The sequence below is a fragment of the Eufriesea mexicana genome, unplaced genomic scaffold (genome assembly GCF_001483705.2).
Source record: "Eufriesea mexicana isolate 0111107269 unplaced genomic scaffold, ASM148370v2 scaffold13082, whole genome shotgun sequence".
Taxonomy (NCBI): domain Eukaryota; kingdom Metazoa; phylum Arthropoda; class Insecta; order Hymenoptera; family Apidae; genus Eufriesea; species Eufriesea mexicana.
In genome coordinates this window covers 30,964-55,291 of record NW_016920609.1, presented here as the reverse complement: position 1 = coordinate 55,291, position 24,328 = coordinate 30,964, and the positions used below count along the sequence as shown (strand labels likewise).

The window sequence follows — 24,328 nt, the reverse complement described above, 5'->3', positions numbered from 1 at the left end:
TGTATAAGAAAAATAAAAATCTTACAACTAATCGACTTTCAATTTTAATCCACGTATCTCGGGACATTATTCAGTCATTATTCCGTTCTTCGGCTTCTATCAATAACCGTACGCGAGAGTAAAAAGAAAATAAGGCGGTCTAGACTGCCAGGTACACCACGGATTGCGCGTAATTACACCTGTAATAATTCCCACTCCTTATTTCCTCCGTTGCTTCATAAATTCCGCGTGTTGCTCGCGCCGCGGGTCCCGCGCGCATTCCGCGCCATTTTGAGCCCGTGAAATAAACATAAACTAATCCCTTTGCTCGCCACCGGACGCATAATTCACACGTTCGACTGTGGGCCAAACGGCGAGTGATACGGCGGAAAAGGCGGCGTATAAACAATAGATTAAAGCCGAGATAATGTAACGGGCGTAATTGAGATCGATCTAGTGGAACCATCGACGTTGGCGCCAGCCGGGAAAAATCGCGGTTACCGCCGCTCGCCGGTTCTTACGTTTTCGCGGCGCTAGTGTAGCCAATTGAGATCGAAGGAGGCCCAATGGAATGCCGGACGGGCGTAGAAAAATATTTGCGGGGCGAGCTTTCAGCGAATAATTTCTACGTAGGTGAACGATCACGTTCGACAGGTCGACGCACGGCCAATATCGATTCCCGCGTCTAACGCTCACTAACAACTGGAGCATGAAGGCATTATGTGCGTGAGTATACGTACACGGGCCTGACGGCTTCTCTAATATCCAATTTCCTTCGTGTCGCATCATAACTCGTTTCTCACGATGCAAAATATCTTGATCGTGCGTCGAATCGAGGCTCTGGCCATCGACGGGCCGTTGTTCGTGTGCCGTGCGTGTGACGGGGTTATGCTCGTGAGTCGGTTTAAATAAAACTTTTATTGCTAGGAATCGAGTCTTCCAGTATCTGTGGTGTACTTAACGCGTTATGGTATTCGAGTAAACGTAATTTTTCTTTATCGCCATTTTTTCGGGCTTCTTGAATATCGCTATCATCTTCGTCCTCTTTCCTCCTGTCCCTTTCTTTCCATTTTTCTTTCTTTTCTTTTTACTTTTTGCTTTTTCTTGTTTCGAATATCCAGTGGATTTTGTGTGCATTAAATTATGCGTTCCCGTGTAATGTTAGCGTGTTAATAATTTTCTTTGTGTAGTACCGTGGTAGTATATCATACGTAATAGCACTATAAATACCGAGCGTATCTACATACAAACTATCAGCGGAAAGTTTGAAAGCACTAGTGTTTTTCGAGAGTTTTTCGATTTATTTGTTGTGATATAAATTATGCAACGATAAACGGAGTAGCGTAGAGTAACGGGAAGAAGTAGTTTCAGATGTTAATCATTTATTCGCGTCTTTTGTAATAAAAATTAGGTTGCCAGGTTTTTAATTGATATTAAAAATTCACGGCACAGTCGGGATAAGTATTTCGAAGTAATTGGTTGATAATGCGCCAAACGCTTGTGTGTATATATAAATCCATAATAGCGTTTCGCTATACAAATATTTTTTCTTCACGCCACTATCTAGATTATCCTATAAATATTCAATCGATGATAAATCCGAAGGCCTTTCAGCCACGTTTACTTTCCTTCGCAAATTGCTTATTAACAACGCGTAATAAACGCAGGAAGTCGCAAAATCTCATTAAACTCTTTGCATTACGCTTCATTACTTTAATTTCATATTATGCAAAACAAAATTACAAATTGCCATTTACCATTAGCGTCAAACTTACTTGACTCGTATCACACGCGAATCACTTTGCTCCTAAACCTTCCGTCAGTGGTGCATATACGTATACGGTACTTATGGCTACTATAGCTCCTTCGTGTCAAGCAACTCAATCACTTAAATTACCCTCGAAGAGTGAACGAGAAGCAGCTAACGCTTAACAAATTAAATACAGTGGAACGAATGAAGTAGAACATTACTCGCGCTATGGCATATATGTACAAGCAGGAACAGGTTTTGGAAAGTTAATGGATTTCTCCTTAAATCTCTATTTCAAAACTTGTGTCTCACATTTTCGTTGCTCCAAAGTTCCACCGTACACCCTTCCAAAAATCTCGATCGCGTCTCGATTTTCTCCTTCGTTTCTCAAGTCTCGAAAATTCGAGAAAAATCCTGCTGGTCGGGAAGTAAGGCGTTTATAAAACCGTGATTCGCTGATAATGCAGGCTGCACCCGGCGGCCGGAAATTGAGGACGCTTAAAAATAGGTAGGCGATCCTCCGCCCACCATCGGGCGGCATTAAGATATTGTTCAAACGCCGAATATATTTTTTCGTCGTGGTCCGTCCGTTCTACGACCGACAAGAAACGGCGCCTTTCTTAAAACAATCCTAAAAATAGTCGGCGATTTCCAACGGAACACTTTGTCGTTCCGCTTTCTCGATGAACGGCTCCAAACTTTGCGCCGTTCGTGTTACACGTATTCGTCATTAGCACGCGTCAGCCTGAATTATCATCGAACCGGCACGTTCACCGTCACGGGTCCAATTATTCTCATAAATACCACGGTACGTCACAACCTCTGCGACAATCGTCCTTACTTCGCCACGCCTCCTCGCCCCGCTGTGATAAGAAGTTTGGCTAATTTTGTTGCGAAACCGGCCACGTAAGTACACACGTCGAAAGTGGACTGCAATTTCGCTAAACATATAGATCATTCTTGTCAACGCCACGTTTCATTGACCAATTTCACGAGAGGAACGAACCTGTCCCGCGCGTTCCTCGAGGAAAGTGTGCGCCGTGGAGCGGAATGGAAACAGGAGCAGCGAAAAATCGGGAAAGGTCGCCGATTTATCGGCTGTGCCCGATGTAATTATACGAGCAGACTATGGAGGCCCCGTGTTTCATACACCTCTTTCTATCCGACCGTTCCACCGTCCGTGTAAATAATTCCCTTATCTCCGCTATCCTTCTATCCGGGACCAGCGCGATCGCGTTGATCACAATTTAGATATCAGCGGGGAAATACCTGAGTGCCTCTCGGTTACGAGGTAACCCGAGAAATAATAAATAATATCCGCGTATCGCGAATCGGTGGAAAAGTTGCGCGGAAAATTGCGAGGGATAGTCGGGCGTGAGAAGAATTACGGGCGCCTGTGGCGTAAAAGGAAAAGTGGAGATATTTTTAAATTCCCGGATAAATTTATAACGTCGGAAAGCGATAGGTTATTCTGAGATCGGGTGGGGTATTTTTTCCTCCGTGGATCAGGGGTCCATTCGATCGTAGTCATTAACCCTTTGCACTCGGAGAATATTTTCCTCTTTCCTTCGACCGATCAGCGATTTTATAAAGATATAATTCAACTACTAAAAGATTTTGGAAGATTCTTTTCTTCCAAAAAATAATATTTCGAAAAAGAAATTGCAAGCTCGAATCTCGATACGATGAAATCTTCGAGCAATGGAGTAGCAGTTAAAGAAACGAAACAAAAAATTACCAGAATTACCAACGTCTCCGTAGTGTACTCGAAGTCGGTAGAGTGCAAAGGGTTAACGAAGGAAAATTAGCGACGAGTGTTCATTACCCAAATTTGTACAGAGACACTGTCGGAGGAGCAACGAAAGGAGACGCGTGTCTTTTAAATTGTCGTAATGAACGACTCGATGGTGCAAGCAACGAAAACAGTGCGCGAGTGAAATGTGGTGTCGTGATTTCGATGACAGTCGAAGAAACTAAAACAGAAGCGAGGAAACGCGGTGTGTTGCAAGACGACTGACTTCTACGGAAAATGACGAAGAATTGCCCGCGAAAACGACTCGAGACTCGCCAGGAAGGAAATTAGTAGAAAGAGGGTTGCGGAGGATGGTACGTGGAGCGTGAACCGGAAGAAGAATGTTCTCCAAGATGGATCAAGCTCTCCTGTTCTCCGTTGTGATATCGCTGACGGTAAGACTCGAGTATTGCAGCCAAGAATCATTTACCCGTGATTTAACGCACGTCGGGACGGTTTCTGGGCTAGTTCCAATCCGACTCGAACGTCGGTGACAAACTCGAGGATTAAATTAATGTGCATGTGTCGTTCTAACGCTCTATGGGGCCAGAAAAAAAGGGTGTAAGTGCGGAGGCGGTGCCTTTGAAGCCGATTCAAAAGACTCAGTCTTTGAAACGCGCGATACGTCACCGATTTTTATGGCACTTTTGTAAGCCCGTTTGGTTTTGAAATTAAGAGATAAATTATTCAGCGGGATGTTTTAATTCGGACTAATATGGCCTGGCTGGCGGGTCAGGTTATACTCGAACCGTTCTCTTCGATACTCATTTATATTTACGATCATTGGAGATTAAATTAAGATACTTCGCTATTAAACGCGACAAAAATTCGATGACATTTTAGCTCGATTTTTTAAAAATAATATATTAAAATTGGAATATCTTTCTCTTAAAAAGATACTTGTACAGGGATATTTGCATACCCGGATTCGATTTTATTTCACTGTACCCACGGATGAAAGCAACCCTTGCAAAATTACATACGGTCGTTAAACGTACCTATATGGAACCTAACATTTCGCACGTCGGAGAATCGTCAGTGACGATTAATTCCCGATGGAACGTATCGAGGAAGACAGCGGGTAACCTCTACGTAGCCCGAGAGTATTATAATTTACACGCTGCACGAAAATCGTGGTCTCGGTCGAAAGTGATTCGTTGAGAGACAAATTACAGGATATCTGGCGCCTCGTGCTTCGAATTCGTTCTGGACACATGGTGAAAAGCACTGCCGCGTAGGGCCCACTACTCCCCCTTCTCCCCGTCTCTTTTTCTTCCATCTTTTTTCCCATCGTCTCCTTTCTTCTCTTTCCCTTTTTACTTTTTCCTTTTGCCCTGGCCGAGCCGCCCGAGGAAACCGAGAGAGCCGTCTTTCGTTCACGAGGGCTTACCACGACAATAAAAAGCGGCCAATAAAAAGTATCACACGAGCGTGTCTCGTTCGTGTCACGATGATAAGAGCGACTCTTTTTGGGAGCATCTCTTTATCCGTGCGTGTCACTAAAATTCGTCGAAAGCGTGTCGGTGTATTTCTTACCGTCGAGAGCCAGCCACGAGTAGGAGTTTCTCTCTTCGCTTTCATCCGAGCTTCGCCTCTATGCTTAAAACAGACTCTTTGCTCGTCGGAACGAGCTCGTAAATTAATTTCTCGAGGAAAACCATTTTCTTTCCGTCGCTTTTTTCTCCATCCCCTTCTGTTTGCTTAAGGGTGGATAGCGCGAGAGTCGTGGAGGGAAACGGAGAAACGAGGCATTCGCGGCTGTCCCGCCCTAGTTAGACCTAGCCTACGACACGTAGAGCCCTAGGAAAGAACGTGGTTCGAGATTTATAGGTTCGTGAAAGGGGATATATATTATTTTCGATGCTCCGACCGGGGCTAAACGCCTCGTTGTATTCGGATTAAACACGGCGCGAGATTTACGCGATTCGAATTAACAGAAGCGACTGGAGAGCCGGAGATATCTGTTCACGAACGTATTCACTTTGTAACGCCTAATGGGTAATTTGGAACAGCGAGTCCGGCCAGGAAACAAATTTCGCGCGATTTCGTGCGACCGCGAACCTCGCTAGATGGTGCGAAGCAAATCGGCCAGGCGTGTTTCGTAAATTCAGCAATGTTTTTCGCGTCGGGTAGCTAATGAATCGTTGCTGACGCTCGTCGTTAGTTTAATCAGCGTTATTATTATCATTTACACGGCTTAACGAGACCTCGTTGTCGCCGAGAAGGCAAATACTCTTCGCTTACAGATTTAATGAACGGTTGTATTTTAAAATTACGACGAATATATCGTTGGTACCCTGGCGACCCGGGGAAACCGGTTTTTTCGTGTCCATTAGGAACTATGACGAATAAAGTGACGATCTCGGAACATATATTGGCGGGAGGAGACACGGTTTCGCGTAAAACGCAGATAAATCCTAAATAACAAAGTAGTATGAGTCAGAAATGGTCCGGCATCGGGGCGCCGCGCGTAAAAGGAATTCTGGCGTCTGGGTGTAAAAATAAAGGAATATTTATATGGCATTTCCTGTGTGATAAAGAACCAGGCGTCAGGTTTACTTAATATAGGCGCCAGGTTGCGAAGAAAAAACGGGAACCGATCAACAAAGTTATTTATTGCCTATGAATCTACCACTCCCTCGTTAATTATCATAAAAGACGCGTAAATCTTGTACTGTGTCAATCAAACATTGGCTGCTACTTTAATATAGTTTCGTATAAGCATGGAAACGAGTTGAGCAAATGTGTGCATCGAGGGATAGAAAGGTGTATCCATTTCTGACCTCAGTCCCATTTATCCGCCATCGCGCGCCAAAGGATTTAGAATAATCAGGATAATTGTACCAATTAAACGCATAGCAGTTTTCCGTTGCGTTCCACCTACATTTTCATTTACTATCGATTCGAACGCAACGCCGAATCGGCTGTCGCGTTTCTGCAAGGAAAAACTCTTTGATCGCGGCGCGTTACCTTCATCAACATGCAATAAATCACCGGTAAGCCTGTCGTTTTTGTTTTCCAGACGCATCAACGTTCCCAGAGAAACATCCCATATATGTCGTTACGTAACAACGCGAATCACGTTGATTGCCACAAGAATCGAAACGGAACTCGTCCAGAACGAACACGCCGCGACGTTCGCCTAACGATCGATCATAAAGTATGAAACAGCGACAAGCCACCCTTCGTCGAGCGAACAAGATGTTCTTTTATTTAACGGCGTGCTTCGCCCATCTCTCGTAAATTACGCCGTTTAATTGTGGCGAGCGTCGCTGATTTTTTCCCACTTTCCCTGATGAGCTGAAACCCGTCCACGAAGCCCAAGGCCTGTCTAGGAAGTGGCATGTTACGTAGAACGCATTCCACCAGTTAAATGTTGCGAGTAACGCGTATTCTTAGACCTACCGAATAGCGCATTCAAACGGATTCGAACCGCCTTTGACCAGCAGGAAACAGCCGAGATTATCCTTGATCCATATTCATCGGCCAAATTTCGTTCTTGCCACATTTCACGGGTTAAAGATCGTTCATTAATCACGAGAATCGAAATCCATCACCCGGCGCCCACGTTGCTGCTGAGATCTTCAATGGCACATAGGAGACGCGTCCTCTTCAGGGTGTCTTAGAGTCACTGTCTGAGGCCTCTTTAGGTAGAAGGCGTGCGGGTCGACATTTTGGGTACTGAAAAATATTACGGTTCACTTCCTTTTATGTCGCGATCCTTTTATGGCCAGTCGAATGTGATCCTTTCAGAGTTTCGGTTACTTGGATACTGAATCGCGTGAAAGGAAGTACTTTGCGATCTTTGGAATTTTCATGGACAGAGATATTTACTCTAAACTATAGACACGAACGAATTGATGAATATTGGGATTGTATATGTGAAATATGGATGTGTCGAACGGTAAATGGCGAAGTATGATATATGGAAGGATGAGAGGTGGAGCTGTATTTAACGTTGATAAGTTGAAAGATCTCATTTCCAGAGACAGGTACATCAGAGACGGGGTGATAGTTTGATGGATGGAATTAAAATCGTGGAATACCTTCCAGCACGGATGAGTTATGCGTGATCCATCTAGGAAGTTCCTAGCCTCTCGACCTTTCCCTGTTTTCGTGTCACGAGACAGGCACGTACTGCGGGGCCAAGGTATTGTAATAAATTGCGAATATTTCATAGCATTTTACTTGCAAAGCTCTCCTCCTATTCTTCGCGGCGGGATATAAACGGTCACTGCAAGAAATGTAACCGTAGCTGAACGAGTATGTAAGTAAAATGCGTGGTGCATTTTAATTATCGCTGAAATATATTTTGCTATGATTAATTTTCTTAAACGTTGCGAAGCGATCGTACATTTTCTTCCAAAGAGGTTAGAAAGAAAAACACAGATGTTGCATAATTTCGCGATAATTTGCATTCACTGTGCCATATCGATTTCGAATTTATGTCTCGATAGTTGGGAAAAAGTAAACCCGTTCGTAGTGTGCCTAATTTCTAAATTAAATTCTCCTCCACTTGCCTCGCGTTCATTTCGCCTTTACGCGCACGTTTACTCGACTGACAGTAGGGAGATATTTATTCATGGGCCATCAGTTTCGTGTCTCGTCTCCGTCCCAACGTTATGACACGCGCTTAGTGCAGGGTCATGATCGCGCAGGTTACAATCACTCGTCTTCCATTGCTCCTCGACCACGTGTCACATGCTACTCGAATCTTCATTGACAGCCCTAGCTCGAAGGCTTTATTCTCTTCGTTGGAATTTTTTCCTCTTTTTCTCTTTGCTTTCTACCATCGGTCTCGTGACATCTCGAAATAGCTCGAATTAATTCTTGTTGTATTCCTGGCTTCTTTTTAATCCCATTAAATTCACTTGAAATTCATTCTTTTTCTTTTTCATCTTGGGACGAGTAATAGCAAAAGAAATGGAAGATTCTTAAAAATTTATAAATGGTAACAGGAGTGTATTAATTCGAAGCAGCTTCGATCGGTATTACTATTATTGTGACTTGTGACTATCAGAGTAGTGAATCAGGTAATTCCAAGATTAACAGCAGAATTCGATTAATATGCTATCAGGAGCAACGATTTTCAGGGATTATGCTCACAAGTGCAAACTGCACGATAATCTTTTAAGACAGTGTCCGGTTACCAGTGCCCTCCTCGATTAGCCAGGTATGCAGTTCAGACTTGCACAAGAGTTTCTAATTAAGCAAAAACGAGCTGGCTAATCCAAGAATTCGTTCCGCTCGTCTTATGCACGCCTGTCTACTGCTTCTGAAAATTTCACACTATAAATTCCATTTAAAAGGTCTTCTAATTGTTTGAGACTCCATTGTCGAGGATAATAAAACATCCTGTAGCAGGTTATCTACTAACAGTAAACTCTCCTCGATTATTTTCAACATTTTATCTATTCTAACAACAGGATGCATTGTAAAATGCTTTCAACAGCATTCTCGAATACGCAGGTTGCTCAGAAAGAATGTAAAATGTTAATAGAATTCATTAACGCTGTATCTAATAATAGAAACAAGACAGTCAGAGCAAAATACAATTTTGCATTTTCTTGAAAGTATGCTTAGTTGCTTATTGACATTAATTACCCACCAATTAGTTAATTGATTACTTGATCGACGAAGTACCTAAGAATGCATTCATCCTACGATGCACGAATCGGTATAATGGCTGTATCCATTGGGACAAATGGAAAACGACTCAGACTCTTGTATCAAAATAAAATACAATAGAAAATAAAGTAACAGGAAAACCAGTCGTGCAAGCAGAGCAACTGCTCTTTCTAAATAGGACGGATAGAGAATAAAATAAGGCAGATAAAAATTCAGACAAGCGATTTCCATATGCGAACGAGAGACAATGAGGAAATAGAATAAAATAAAATTCCCGATCTCGCTACGATATCTCTTCATATTAACCATAATCGACTCTAACGCAATATTTTTCCTCCCCACATTTCATCTTCCCATTCACTTATCCTTCGCTCCTCTCGAAGGTGCAACAAATCTCTACAAAGCCGCTGCTTTCCTTTCTAACGATCCAGCGATCGCGCGGCACGATAAATCTTCCACGTCCCTTTAATAAAATATTCATTTCACATTGACGTGTCGCAACGGTGGACATGTACCTACTGTTTTACGAACGCGCAAATACTCTCGGGCAGCGGCACATTTCGTTCATACCTCGCAGTAACAGCCTCTATCGGCGACGAAATGGCTTCCACGGCGACGTCCGACGCCGCGATGACGATGCACGTGACCGCGCTTATTCGCCGGCTATCGGTTCTGCTTTCGCGTCTCATCCCTTTCTCATCTGGCGCATTACGAAGCGTGCACGCGTAACCGGCGCCAGCGAGCAGGTTGCAAACGCCTCGAGTTTCATTGCTCGCGCCGAGCGGACGGATCGTCGTGCGAGCGGGTTGAGCGAGACGTTTAGACGCGCCTCTCGACAAGCTTCGTCTCGTCGGACCACCGTGAAAAAGCATTTCGAATTCGCCGCGGAATCCGGTCTTATCGAGGAAAGTCAATTATATCCGGCACGAGGAACTGGTTGGGACGCGCGAAAAAGAGGATTCAATTCCGAGGAAACGTGAAACACTTCTGGGAACTTTCGATCAGACGTTTCCTCCATGCGTAGGGGGATGAATTCCACGCGTGCGTACGGGTTATTACATTCGATTAACCCTCCAACGATATATTTAGGTTATACCTGTTGAATTTCGAAATTTATTTAATTTATTCATTTATTTTTTCTCTGTTCGATGATCGATCGTTTTTATCGACACCCACTGGACCCACCACGGATGAGTAAGTTGAGATAGGTTTGGATTAGGTTATTTTGGTTTAATCCGTGTTTTACGTGGTTGTGTTTTATGACGTTATAAGTAGTTGATAAAGATCTAATTCGAGTATAATTGTCTAGATCGTGCGCGATAAATAGTACGCGTTGGAAATTAAGGTAGAAGTAGATGTGGAGAATTTTATACGAAGAAATGTCGTGCACGTGTGTTTGGGCGTATATACGTGAAAGAAGTACTGGTTAAATAGGGAAACTTCAGCTTTCTGAACTGCATTGCTCGACCGCTTCTGTAACCGGTTTATCATGGACTTCTTGCATTGAATTTTACATCTACTACAATGAATTTGCAAAACAGTGTCAAAAATTGCTCATGAGATATTGTTGAGATTATAATAAAGTAATTTACCGTGACACTAACAAGTGGAAATCCTTGTGGATATAGTAATTTATTGCTTAATATGTTACTTGTTAACAAGGTCTTCATTATGATAATATGTAGCTAGTACCAGTTCATAGTCGAGAGAGCGAGTCTTGTGTCAAACTATTATACACTTCTTAAACTAATGATCTACATAACGTACCGTAATATGAATACGTTATTACGAGTATTGTACAATATCTTATGCGTTTTCCAATTTCCTTTGACTTTTGTCGAGCTGTGAATGCAGTCGTATATTTAATTACTATTTACAGCCTTAATTAACGCTGGAACTATTAAATTAATTCAAACGACCGGTTTTATACTGTTTGTCTTTACACTTATTGAACACACAGTACAGTAGCTATAATATCAATTCTTTTTCACTATATCTCTGCATTATCTATGTATCTATCTCTGTAGATATCTATGTATTCCATATTTAGATCTAAGGCAATTAATTATACTACTGTGCAATTGCTTATTAACTGCATCTTTCTTTTTCTATTTCCAACAGACAAATTGCACGAATATTCGAGTGATCCTTCACGGAAAATAAATTGTTATATCGACAGAAAATTTGTTATTCGATCTCGAAAAATCAGGATGAGATGTAAGATGCAAATTCACCGATCGGAAGCAGACAGCTGACTCTAAATGTGAACGAACGAGTCAGACTTTCGTATTTCTCTGTGGACACGACACTTGACGTCGCGTCGCGATGATCGGCGCCGATAACGCGTAGCATCAGAATCGAGTTCGACGTTTATTCTTGTTACGTTATTTTCGTGGACACTAGAGCCGTTTAATCCCCATCTTCTTGAATCCGGAGTATAATGCCGAACCTGCAGCGTTCCTCGTGGAAGCACGGTGATTCATTCGGCCCTCTTGAAGCCGATTATTAATTAGCCGCTTATCTTAATGACTCCGCACGATTTTCGACCCCTTTTTTCTCATATTTAACATCCTCGGCGTTAAAGGAAACCTCGATCGTGACATTCGGTGCTTAATTCTTGCGACAAATACTCGTCGGTCGTTAAATCGTTTCATCGTCGATCGAAGATCAATAGAGCTATAAATTTTCCAGGAGCCTGAGTTAATTTAGCTCCAGGAGCTAAATATATCTTATAGAAATGATACAGACACTTTGTCGACGACATTCCGTTACTTTATATGTCGTTAAATTTGATTCACTCGGAAGATGACCGGTTCTATGGAATCATAACTTTTTATAGAAGACACGTCAGAGGAATAGTCACGTACGTCACGTTACAATAAAATTTATGCTTCCATAACGCACGCCTGGAAATCATCTCGCATTAAACCAATATTTAAGTCAATCCTGCTGCCAAAGATTCACGAGGTCCAAACAATATCGACGATTTTAAAACAAGCGAAATCTGACCGTCAAAGATTCACGGCGCCTACCATCGAACCGCGACATTCGTAAATTTCATATTTTATTCGTACATTTCTTTAGAAACACGAACCTCGTAGATGAAGAGGGTCTTAAATAATAGAGAGATATTTCTCACTGCGGGTTAATGCGCAGCTCTATTTTTACATGACCGGGAACCAGTCACGAATAACCTACTAAATCTACCGATTCTTACGTGACCGGCATAAGCGCAATTAACGGCTAATTGAAGGATGCAACGGCGACCCGTGATGGCGTACGGCGACTATAAGAGGTGCCAGTGGCGCCACGCGAGCCACCCGGAAGCCATCTTGTTCTTCGCGCGGATCAAATCTGCACGTGGTCGCAGAAAACGGGCTACGAATTGAACGCGAACTGCTTTATCGTAGTGTAAACACCTGGTGTGGCCTCGCACGAGACCGCTTGTAAATGTTGCTCGGAGAATTACGGCTCGCTTATTACAAGTTAACGCGCACGACGTAATTTAATGTGCTTTAACACCTCCACGGATTTATGCTACTCGCCGCGTGGACCGTACAAATGCGTATATGTGGGTATTTTTGTGGAAAGTCCTCGCGAAAGCGGCGATACGTGTGTGTGTGCACGTATGTGCACGCGTGCAGGGTATGCGGGTTATTGTGGTCCCGTCGTTTATTTCAAGCACTACCGCGACGCCATAAATTTCGGTGTTACATTTTTGGCCGTGTAACGAATGGCTGTTCCATAAAGTTTGTCGTTAATGAATGTTAAGGGTGTGGGGTACTTACGCGATGCGATATCGTGGAATTTCGCCTGCGAGATGCAGCGATTTGATAAGGGATAGATGATCGGAAAATTGGATTCGATCCATGGTTTTCCTGAATCTTTATTTTCAAACGACGAAGATAATTTTAGAGATTGCACGCTGCGAGACGATTGTTGTGAAATTTGAATAGCGTTCTGATCGTAAGAATGGCACTCGAACCCGATATCCGTCGATCGAACCTTTCGGGTGAATTATTATGATCGCCGCCCAGCCTGCGGCTAGTTACGTAATTAAGGGATTCCATAAATTTCTTCATAAGCGTAATCCTGCGGAGGAGGCCGTAAATCAAGGCCGTTGTCATAAATACAAATCCTAGATAACGATCGGCGAGAGATAACATTAACGTCCGGTTGCTCGGCCGCGTTTCGCCCGATCCACGCCGTTAATATCGAGAAATCGGGGACCTGCTTCGCGTCGTTTGACATTATCGAGCGGTAATCGAGAGCCACTCGCGTGGGTACTCATTGTTCCCCTCCAGTCCTGGTCGATTTATAAATTCGCTCATGCGATATTCATACAATTAACGTCGAGCGTTGGTCACTGCGAGGTATATAGCTTGACATTCATCCCTGGTTAATCCAATCAAAGAGCCGAGGAGTGTCACTTTGGGCGCGGCTTTATATGCACGTTACTGATTAGCTTTTACTGAAAAAAAGAAGTGTCGCTACAACGGAACAGCGTTGCGTTCAGCTCTAGCGGATATCAAGGACGTAGCCGCTTGGACGTCGCTGGAAAACGAGTCGAAGACCTTAACAATCGATTCGCTTTATGGATGGTTTATTTACCCGGGTTTTCGTTTCAGCTTCGGACACGTGGGTGGAAATTTTAGGTTATATGGGAGAGGACGAGGTCCAGGAAGTCTTCGATGGTGTTCGGAAAGAGTCGAGTAGGTGGTCGATAAAATGAAGTATCGATTAGGGAATTATTTAAATCGGACGGTTTATAGTTTTGTTTACTTCGAAGATCGTGTTCCGGAGTCTGTGATTCAAATGAAGATATCTCCTCTAGATGGGCAGTTGTTAAATGTCATTCTGTAAAGATGACCGATAAAAGGCGAGGAGTACGAGGTTGCGTAAGGATTACAGAAGTGTCTGGGAGAATAAAGACTTCAACTACTTTCGAAATTAATTGGTTCCAGTACACTTATCCGTTCATAAAACCCCATTAAAGCTTCTATAAACGCTCGGCAGCATTCTTGGCGCGTCAGTGAGCTCGACGCATTCCCAAATTGCGAAACTGCCTACCGAAATAGAATCGAATTTTCAAGAAAGCCATCAGGGCGCTATTAATCGTCCAATCAAACGGTGGTAATAGATACGAAGTTCCAGATCCGACCTGAATCACCATCGAAGCACTTGCTCGTACGTGGCCATGTGGTCTTCTCCGTAATTTATACTCGTCTTTCGTGTCCCATATACCGATTCTACGCCCATGTAACACTAACCCACGTACGGAGACTATGAGCGATTTAACATACAATCCCTTATCGACTTAATCTCTGCTAACTTCATCAGCCATGGGAACAGAAGAACGCCGCGGTATCCTTCGAATTTCCTTTCGCAACGTTATTTTCAGCTTATCAATTTCCCCACCTACTGACCATTAGAAATTGCTTTGCCATTGTACACGACGTGCGCAGAAATAGAGAGGCTTCGTTTCCAAGAAATCGTTGCAATTTTTCTTCTACGCTTGATCAAAGTTGCAAATAACAGAGACGTTTACGAGACACGAATATTAATCGTATCTGTCATGCCACAAGTCGGGAGTTATAAATCTCTGGACAATCCTTCTACCCTGCTTTTTAAGTTTCCACGCTGCTCTCGCCCGATCATTGTTGGAAATATTAATTTTGATTTATATCTTCCGAGTTACCAGCTTGTGACAAATGATAGGTCCCTGATAAATCTGCGAAAACGAGGCGGCGATCAATCGTAAGAACCACGCAAACAAATATCGGCCTCGGAAAAGGCTACTTATCGTGGTTGAAATCGGTATCGAGAGAATACGAGAATACACTCGGATACGTTCACTTCTGAGCAGATTTTCATCCGACGCGATACCCGCCGAGGGATAACTGCTATTTGAAATTTATTTCCACACCGTGGAACTTTATATGCGATACGCGATATTTTTCTTCAAATTTCCCCGATCTCTAATTTATCGCGTGTCTGACAACGGCTCGTTATCTTAAGCGTATCGTAAAAGTGTCGATCGAAAGTGTCGAACATATCAAGCTGTAACAATTGCACAGTCCCATTACACCTCGTATCGCAACTCGAGACCTCCGATCGTCGGTCACACAACATTAAGCGATTAACATCACACGTCAACCGACGTGTAGCAACCTCCATTACCAGCGTACTCCGCGAAACAACATTCTCCTAGTCGAGTAATAACATTCGGTTACCGTTCCCTTCAATCACACACGAATCACACACGTGCAGAACACGCAGTGGTGTACTTAATGGAAGCTCGTACGAAGCACCGCGAACACGAAGGAGCTTCCAATGGCGGCCAGTGGCTGTTCGATCGCGGCGTTCGGATCGCCCACGAAGAGATCCACGATTTCCGGTGCACTCGAGTCATCGCGATTCAGGGACGGCGCGACAAAGTGCAGCTGGCATTTGGACACTCGCGAAGGAACGCGACGGGCTAAATTTATGCCGTGACAGCCATAATTTCACGCCGGTTTTACGCGTCCAAACACGTGTCTCGGGCACGCGTGTTGTGACTTACTAATTCGCGACGCGGACTCGACTTCGAAATCTACTTCGATCGCGATCGGGCCCCGCTGTTTCCACACACGCCATGCTAAGTAGCCACGTGTACAAACATCATTCCTGTTTTTACTGATTGTCAACTGGAAATAGTTCCTTGAGTGACCAGGCGAGTGGAGACTCAACAAAGTCGTCGCTGAGAGACCTGTCCAGTTGCGTGGCTAGACAGATGGATGGCGCATAGCCGTGAGGTTTCGCTCGATTAATACGGTACAACTGGATAAGATGGGTTTGATGATTCGTTAATTTTCCGACGAAATTTGGCAAATTAAGACGGTATTCTGTTTAATAAACAATTTCCTATTTGGTTAAATGAACGAAGAGATGCGTGACGTATGAAAGTTTGCTTCCATTGAATTATCTGTGTTTGGTGATTCCTCAAAATTTTAGTCCATTGCAATATTTTTTTTCGATGAAGCATTTTTAAAATGTCATTGTCGTGCGTTGTGCACCAGAAACAAAAGAGTTACAAAGAGGGTTTCCTTGACAATTCGCGAAGCTTTTAGTATTGTTTTGGACCGTCAAAAGAATTTTTCTTTAATGAGAGATTTTCGAGATGTCATTGTCCTGCGTTACGTACACGTAGAGTCTATTTCAGAGGGCAGAGACAAAGAATGTAAAAAGAGACGCAGCTTTTTCTGACTTGCTCCTTTTAGAAAACATATATATAGTCGATGAATAAGGGTAGCTTAATGTATTTGTCTGGCAAATTGTATTTGTTCTGTGACTCACTGGAAGAGTTGAGGTTTTCATTTTAAAAGAGCTTTTTATAAAGCGTTCTTTATTATCTTCTAACGTTGTCTCCTCGTTGGATCTTTATCGTTAAGTCCGAGAGGTCCGTCGAATATTTTACGTCCACTGCGGGAGGAGTTGTGTTTGCTGAATTTATAGACAATGAAACTGCACGTTGCTCCGCGAAAAAAAAAGAAAATAAAAAAGGGAAGAAGGGAGGAAAAGTATTGCGTTCAGAGTCACGGTACGAGCCCAGCCCGGCAATAAAAAACCGAAGATATTTATCATTGGTACCAATGTACTGCAACGCTAGCAATGTGCCTGACAAAACGAGCGTAACGCTTTCCATTATTTTTGTTAGCGTATTCTGATTGCTTCCTCGTCCAGAGCGTGCAAACGTGTTATTACTTCCGTGTCATTCCTATTTCCTTCGACATTGTTGCGCTTTGTCGCATTTCGAGCAATTTTGCCAGGGTATTTCATGGCATGCGTTATTTTGCCGGGAAGCAGCTATTGAAAGTCAAGTAAACAATACGGTGCACTTCACAGCTTTATGAAACCTTCGAGTACCTAAATATCTCGTGACAAACCCGAGTCATTATAAAAATAGATACCCCTTAAAATAATTTTCTATTAAAAGGAAATATAAAAGAGTGGACCTCGAGCAAAGGAAAATTTCTATTTATCACTATTTCTACTTAACGCGTTGAGTGCGGCGCCGATTTTGCTATACTTTCCGCTCAGGCGGCAGCTAGTGAGCACTTGATGCCGAGCGCTCAAGTATACCGAAGGGTATGAGCAGAAGATTACTTTGTTTCACTTTGTCGTTTGGACTGTGAGAATGGTACAGCCAATCCACAAATATACAAATTATAAACAGAAGATAATGGGGTGGGGGGTGCCAGAAAGGCAAAAAGACGATCACCAAGAAACGATCAGTCGAAAAAAGCGACGGAAGTGTAAAGATTTACTTTAACAGAGGGAATTAAATTTTTACAATATATTAATTGTCATTGATAATTTAACCCTTGACAATGCCAGTCTTACGCACCGATGATGATCAAACGAAAAATTCGCTGTCAGTCCCTAGAATGCACACCGTCTAAACGAAAAGTCTACTGTCAGTCCCTAGGGACTGACGCCGCCTGAACGGAAAGTCCACTGTCAGTCCCTAGAGACTAACGTAGCACTCAACGTGTTAAACTGAAATATTTAAATAAATTCTATCGTCACCTCTATCCGTTTATTTATTAAATATCACACGCAAATGGTAAAATAATGAAATTACGTTACGATAAATAGCATAAGGAAGATATTCCGACTAGTTTGAAACATCGTAACAGACCAGTAAATTCAAGTTAATTTATTTCAATTAATTTAGAACCACTTATGTTCGCAGTGTTTCTCGAGTTTCTGCGACGGTCACCTAATCGACGGGATCTTCACGGAACCGACCTTGGAACGGGGTTACAACTTGGTGGCCACTGTTCCTCGAGGTGCCCTGGCTCTGAACGTGACACAATTACGTCACACGGAGAATTATTTGGGTAAGGCGGCATATATTTATCGTCGCCGCATCGCGGGCGACAAAAATACCCGTGCGTGCCCGTAACAAGAGAAAATCTTCATTTATCACTAGCTTAACGCGCGGCGAGATAAATCGTGATCCGCGAAACGTACGCGAGTTCGATAACAATGACGTGAAAGTGCCACGCGGGCTAATATAGCGGGGTAATAAAGGATAATAAAGTGGAGCAAAAGGCAAACGAGAAGCGCGAGAGGTGGGGACGGAAAATGAGAACGAAGGAAGGTTACATGGAATATTGAATCAGTCTGATACGTGGAATCCCCGCTCGAGTGCGGCGAAATGATTCTAATGAAGTGTGCCAGCGAGCAAATCGTCGAGGCGATTGTTCGCGATTACGAGCAATCAGCTGCACAGTCCGCGATCCCTCTTTATTGTCAACGCGAGATCCTCCATCTCTGAGAATTCATCCTATTCGAGGCGTTGCCGTGCTCTTGGCATCAACCCTCGCATAATCTAATCTCTCTGCACGCGTTAAGTGGAACGTAAATGAAACGCAGTAGCCATTCACGTGACACACAATACGTGGTCGCAGCTTTGTTCCTTGATTCGTTCTGACAGATGGCGTTAAAGGTAATCGCGAGAACGGCTGGGTCCATGGTTACCTGTTCCATGTCACGGTATCGGTACCTTTCTTGGAATATTTATTCCGCGACATTGGTACGCGTTAGAGTCGAGATTATATCGCTACTACGAGAAGTATTTGCTTTGGATATTCGTAGTCTTCAACATCTTTGAATTCTGTCACTTTTTTAAGTATACTGTGAAATTTTAAATAGTTTTCCGAAGTTAAGATTTCAATAAAGTATCTTAGTCTCTATATTTTCGGCTCCACTGAACGTTTGAATTATTATTGACCATTTTGTTATATGTTTTAATCTTCGCTTTTAATTATTTTGACGTTTACCTTCTCGAAATTCAGCTTTTCTTACCGGCAGTATCAACGTGTGCCGTGTGTCATATGCAACGCGTACTACATAAATCGATTTGGTCGTAAACGTAGTCGTGAACGTTTTGCGAGCAGTAACTCGCACCTAAACGATCGCGGTCGTGATTTTCACAATGGATCGAATCGACCGACGTGTCATAGATCTCGAAAGACGATTAAATACCCTTATTATTTTGATTCAAACAGTCCGCCATTCTGTTGTTGCCTCAAAGTTACGACTGTGTAGGTGTGGAACAACGCGAAGCGAATCATAGGTCTAACGATGTGGTTAATTACGTATTTAATACAAATCGCTGGTTTCGTAACAGTGTGCGGTATTCGCGACAGGTTTGAACGTTTTATTGATCATAAAAGTTACGAAGTTGGTCATTTCGTGGTGAATATCCAATTCCGAGTGCCACGAACTGGGATTCTGATTAGGAGGAAATGTGGGTTAATAGGACGAGTCGTGGTCGTTAATTAGTCAAATGCGCTGTGCCACGAAATAACTCGTAAAACTATTATAAATTATCGCATTTCGTTCTTTCATATGTCGTTCCATTAAATTCAATTTCGGAATCTAGAAATAATTCGACATTTCCTTGCACAACCGGTGGACTTGGTACAACGTGAATTCCATCACTGTCGCGTTTTTAAAGTGAAAACGAAGCGATTTGCATTCACTGCTAATATCGAGTTAATGTTTCGTTTAACCAAGCCTGAAGAGAGTTGAAAGACATACAGCGGGTAACCTACGTGCACGTCATCTACTAAATGACTCGTCTATGTTTCTAATGTATCGTATCGCGTAGTTGCATTGCGCCCAGAACCAGCATTTCTCGCATGCAGGCGCCGTGAATGACTCTCCGTTTCCGTTTCATTACCAGAATGATTATGCGACTTAGCTCCGAGCGCATGACAACTCCGTGAAATAATTAACAACGCGACCAGCTGAATCCTAATGCCTTCCAACGCTCCGTTTTGCAAACCGTGTTTTTTCGGTCTCTGCAAAAACCCGTTCTCGGAAATTCAATTTTCTCGCGGACTACAGTCGCGATTATTGTTTCTGCCTTATTGAAAATTCTTCGCTGCAATCCCCGAGAGCAGTTGGCTAATCGATCTGCTATAATTGGAGAATTGACTCTTAGTCTCGCGAACGTGTATGCAATAGAATCGCTATTGTTAAGTCGGAAGTGAAATGATCTAGGTATTCGATAGCATAGAAACTTGCCAGGGATTTGATTTAGGATGTTGATTCTAGCGGTCAAGTTGCAAGATGGTAGCTACTTGTTCAATGGAAACTACAGCATCAGTTTGTCTGGGAAATATCAAGCAGCTGGATCTACTTTCGTTTATCTTCGTCAGAGCTCTCAGAATTTGGAAAGCTTCTCTGCTGTCGGTCCTCTGCAAGAACCGATTGACGTTATGGTAAATAAGTCATCGGAATGAAAACGACTAAAAGAACAAAATATATACCACTGTACCTGTGTAATGAAGAATACGAATATTTATCATTCAGGTTTTGTATCAAGAACCGAATCCCGGAATCGTGTATCGATACATCATCCCGGGCAGTGTAGGCGTCTCTCCAAATTCGCATGTCGGACATAAGACAGGTACGAATTTTATTTGAAATATATAACAATGGCTGTAGATAAGCACGTGTCCTTCGTGATCGTTGCTGTATAAGAAAATTCCATTTTCAGTTTCTAACAAGGCCGGTGAACCCATTCTGCAGACTATTCCTCACAGGAAGTAAGAACGCTTGTACAATTAACATTTCAATGCGATTTCTTCGCGTGGTTCATTAACTATTCATCATTTCCTAGAATATTGCCAACTATTCATCACTTTTTAGAATAGAACCTGGACCACCTCTTGGCGATGGGACGCAGACGTATCTTCCAAGACGTTACAAAAAAAGGAAATTTTTTTGGAAAGCAAGTGGTTACACAGAGTGTAGCAGGACCTGTGGCGGGGGTAAGTAGATGCTGTACCACTTTGATACACATTGTAGAAGAGTGTAATTTTTTATAACCTTTTTTTGGGGAAAAGGTTTCCAAATGCTGAGATATATATGTATAAGGGAACACACGCAGACACCAGTGCCTGATAAGAGATGTCACACGTTGGAAAAGCCACGTGAAACTCAAATACGATGCAATACTACACCTTGTCCTCCCAAGTGAGTCCTACTTTCAATACTTTTTTCTTTACAAACAGATTAAAAAGAATTCCATACATTCCATTCTCTCTTTTTCTCTAAAAAAAAGATTCCTCTGTGTCTTCTATTTCATATTTATCCGAGAAATCGAGGAAATGATAAACTTTGATCATTTCACCTTAGAAAAGGTATCGAAAGGTAGATCTATACCGAAAGAAAAAAATAAATTAACTGGCAGCACGAGTATTTTAATTACTAGAATTTCATTTCCAATATTGCGAAGGTGGAGAGCCGGTCCGTGGGGCGATTGTTCGGTTACTTGCGGTAGCGGTACTCGCGTCAGAGAATTAGAATGCGTGCAAGAAATAACCCCGTCACTAATAATGCGAATATCCGATGGAGCATGTATGGAACCAAAAATCCTTCCCACGAGCGAGGCTTGCGAAATGCCACGATGTGAATTCGACGCGAAAGTCGCATCGACTACGCTGCAACCTCCACAATGGAGCGTAGGCTCATGGTCTACGGTAAGTACTACGATTATTTCATTAACCCTTTCAATCCTACTCCGCGTTCTATCTCGATTGAATCAGAGATAAGAGAATACTTCGAAATTCTATTCAAACTTAAGCTCTGTACACACCTATATTTGCGTCAAATAAAATTACTACACAAAGCATATGCTTTAATTTAAAAATTAAAATGAATAGAGTGAAATACAATTTCAAATAATCTCGTGAAAATACGAAGTTTGTTATAGAATTACGATATTTATAATTTATTTATTTTTCTTCTAATTAAAGTGCTCCGCAACATGTGGTCCAGGTCAAAGGACAAGGGCCGCCACCTGCGTGACACAGGGACCCCCGTGTGATCTAGAAGTGAAGCCTATTACTCAAGATGCTTGTGATTTGGGACCCTGTACAACGAAATCGCCACAGACAAACGCTATCTCGACGAGTCTCGAGAGTGCACAGTGGTTGTTCACCGAATGGTCCGAAGATGTAGGAATCATTTCATTTTTATTCAGATACTTGCACGTTACGTGTTTCAAGCAGTATATGGGATTTTTCACGTATGCGCACAGTGTTCTGCGGAGTGTGGTGTCGGTATGCAGACGAGAAAGGTGTTCTGCGAAAAAGGTTCGGAGGAAGAATTTTGCGACCAATCGACAAGACCAGAAACTTCGAGAACCTGTTCCAGCAACAGAACCTGTAGTGGACAATGGTTTACGGGACCCTGGACCGCGGTAGGTTCAAATGACATAAATAAAGAAAATAATAAGTTAACATTAAGTTAAATGGACGTCGCTATAAAGACTCGGAAAGCTGCAATTTTATGGGAAAACGGTCGATTCGAATTTTAATTCTTCAGTCCAAGACGCTAATTTAGAACTCGAGTTAAAGGTGTAGGAAATCTTGCGCCTTAATGACGATGCAGTGTTTCATAAATATTTATTTTTCCTCCAGTGCTCTACGGAATGTGACGCTGGAGAACAAGTGAGAGAGGTGGTCTGCATAACGACACTTCGCGGAACCCTTCGAGTAGTTCTGGACATGAATTGTCCGGCGAATAAACCGGAAACGAGGCGATCCTGCAGTGGTCCACCTTGTGCGTCCATGTGGTTCATATCGGACTGGGCAGAGGTAATTTCAATTCGCTTACTCACCATAAAATACATTCTTCTACTCGATACTATTCGATTGAATTCGGAACTTATCGAGATTGCCAATTGAATATTTAGTCGCGTATCTATACTCCAATCTAGACTCATATTCGGATAGTTTCCTGGCAGAATGAGGAAAAATGATGAAAAATATGAGTTAAATTTCCGAGTTACAAAATTTACAGCTCAGCAATAGCTATGTAAATTTATTTCCCAATCATTTTAGTGTTCTCGATCATGCGGAAAAGGCATTCAAAAGAGAGAAGTAAGGTGTTTGAACAGAGAAGGTCAGTCACCGGAGCACCACGAGCTGCACTGCAAAGAGAAGGATCGCCCTATGTCTCGACGAACCTGCAACGATTATCCTTGCAAGGACGACATGCACAGATCTGAAAATCATCACACGGTCCTGCAAGTGCAGAACGATCCAGAGATCTCAAATGGTATTTTAAGTTTTATCTGAAATCCTTCCTAACTTCATCACGTAATGACAGTCGTCGATGAGATTCGAAAGAGATAAGCAAATGGGAATTTCTTGATTTTCCTTTATTTTCAGTACTCGAGGAGAATCCACTTTGCAAGGACAGTATATCTAATTGCAACTTAGTGGCGCAAGCTCGACTCTGCACTTATCAGTTTTACCAACAGCTGTGCTGCCAATCGTGTTCCAGGGCGAAACAAGACCTCGAATAAGATCTGCCACGACGAACCAAATGTATTGTTAACGCAAATTTAACGCTTCGATGACCGATTAGACTCGCAAGCAAGTCGTCGAAGATAACCCTAAGATATTATACGTGTCGCTGTAGATTTACTTACCCTTGCACTGCCTGACAGAGTTTTTAATCTGAAGTTTCGTGTATAAAGATGTTACTCGATACTGCCCGAAAGTAAAGTACGCACAAATATTGTTCTTCTTAGATGAATTGTAGGTTCACGAACAATCGACGTATCAAGCTTTTGTAATCAGTAATAAATGATAACATTTTCAACGTTTTATAATGTTTAAAAGATGAATTATTTATCGAATTAGCTTTAATCTTAACTGTATAGAAACGATGGTATTAATTGAGTATATTATTATTTATGAGTAATCTGTCTGTGAAAATCGTCTGCGCAAAGCGCAGGAATTCTTCGAGATTCTTATTTAATTATCAAGGTGATTCGATCGAATTTTGTACGGCGATGATGAAACGAGATCGTCGACGAGAAATTATAGACTGATTCGCGTGAATTGTAAGAGCGCAACATTGGCATTTAAATTGTATTATTTTTCGTAACTCTTATTTGCCATAATAAAGTTTATGCTTTCTATATTTTCCTTCCATATTTTTCTTCTTCATTTCGATGGATAGTTCGTATGTCATTCGTATATTATTCGTGAAGAATTTCGATGTAGAAGAGGAAGAACCACGTACACGAAAATAGAATTATTATTAAACAAGCCATATCAACGAGGAGACCAACATGAAAGTATTTACAACGATAAAGAAGAGACTTC

At 42.4% G+C, this 24,328-nt stretch overlaps 1 protein-coding gene across 6 annotated transcripts in view; it reads left to right on the top strand.

Moving 5' to 3' along the window:
* LOC108553774 (thrombospondin type-1 domain-containing protein 4) overlaps positions 1-23,724 on the top strand; it is a 27,531-nt gene extending 3,807 nt beyond the window's left edge. For 3 of the 6 annotated variants that reach the window (XM_017908813.1, XM_017908809.1, XM_017908810.1), the window contains exons 2-14: positions 3,569-3,916; positions 17,884-18,031; positions 20,259-20,425; positions 20,517-20,613; positions 20,704-20,752; positions 20,856-20,977; positions 21,053-21,182; positions 21,445-21,688; positions 21,965-22,165; positions 22,249-22,410; positions 22,631-22,807; positions 23,054-23,270; positions 23,384-23,724. In XM_017908813.1, the coding sequence (XP_017764302.1) occupies positions 3,863-3,916; positions 17,884-18,031; positions 20,259-20,425; positions 20,517-20,613; positions 20,704-20,752; positions 20,856-20,977; positions 21,053-21,182; positions 21,445-21,688; positions 21,965-22,165; positions 22,249-22,410; positions 22,631-22,807; positions 23,054-23,270; positions 23,384-23,520 (1,905 nt within the window). In that variant the 5' untranslated portion in view covers positions 3,569-3,862 and the 3' untranslated portion in view covers positions 23,521-23,724. The other 3 variants (XM_017908811.1, XM_017908814.1, XM_017908812.1) reach the window with 3 other exon arrangements.
* Positions 23,725-24,328: the final 604 nt, after the last annotated feature.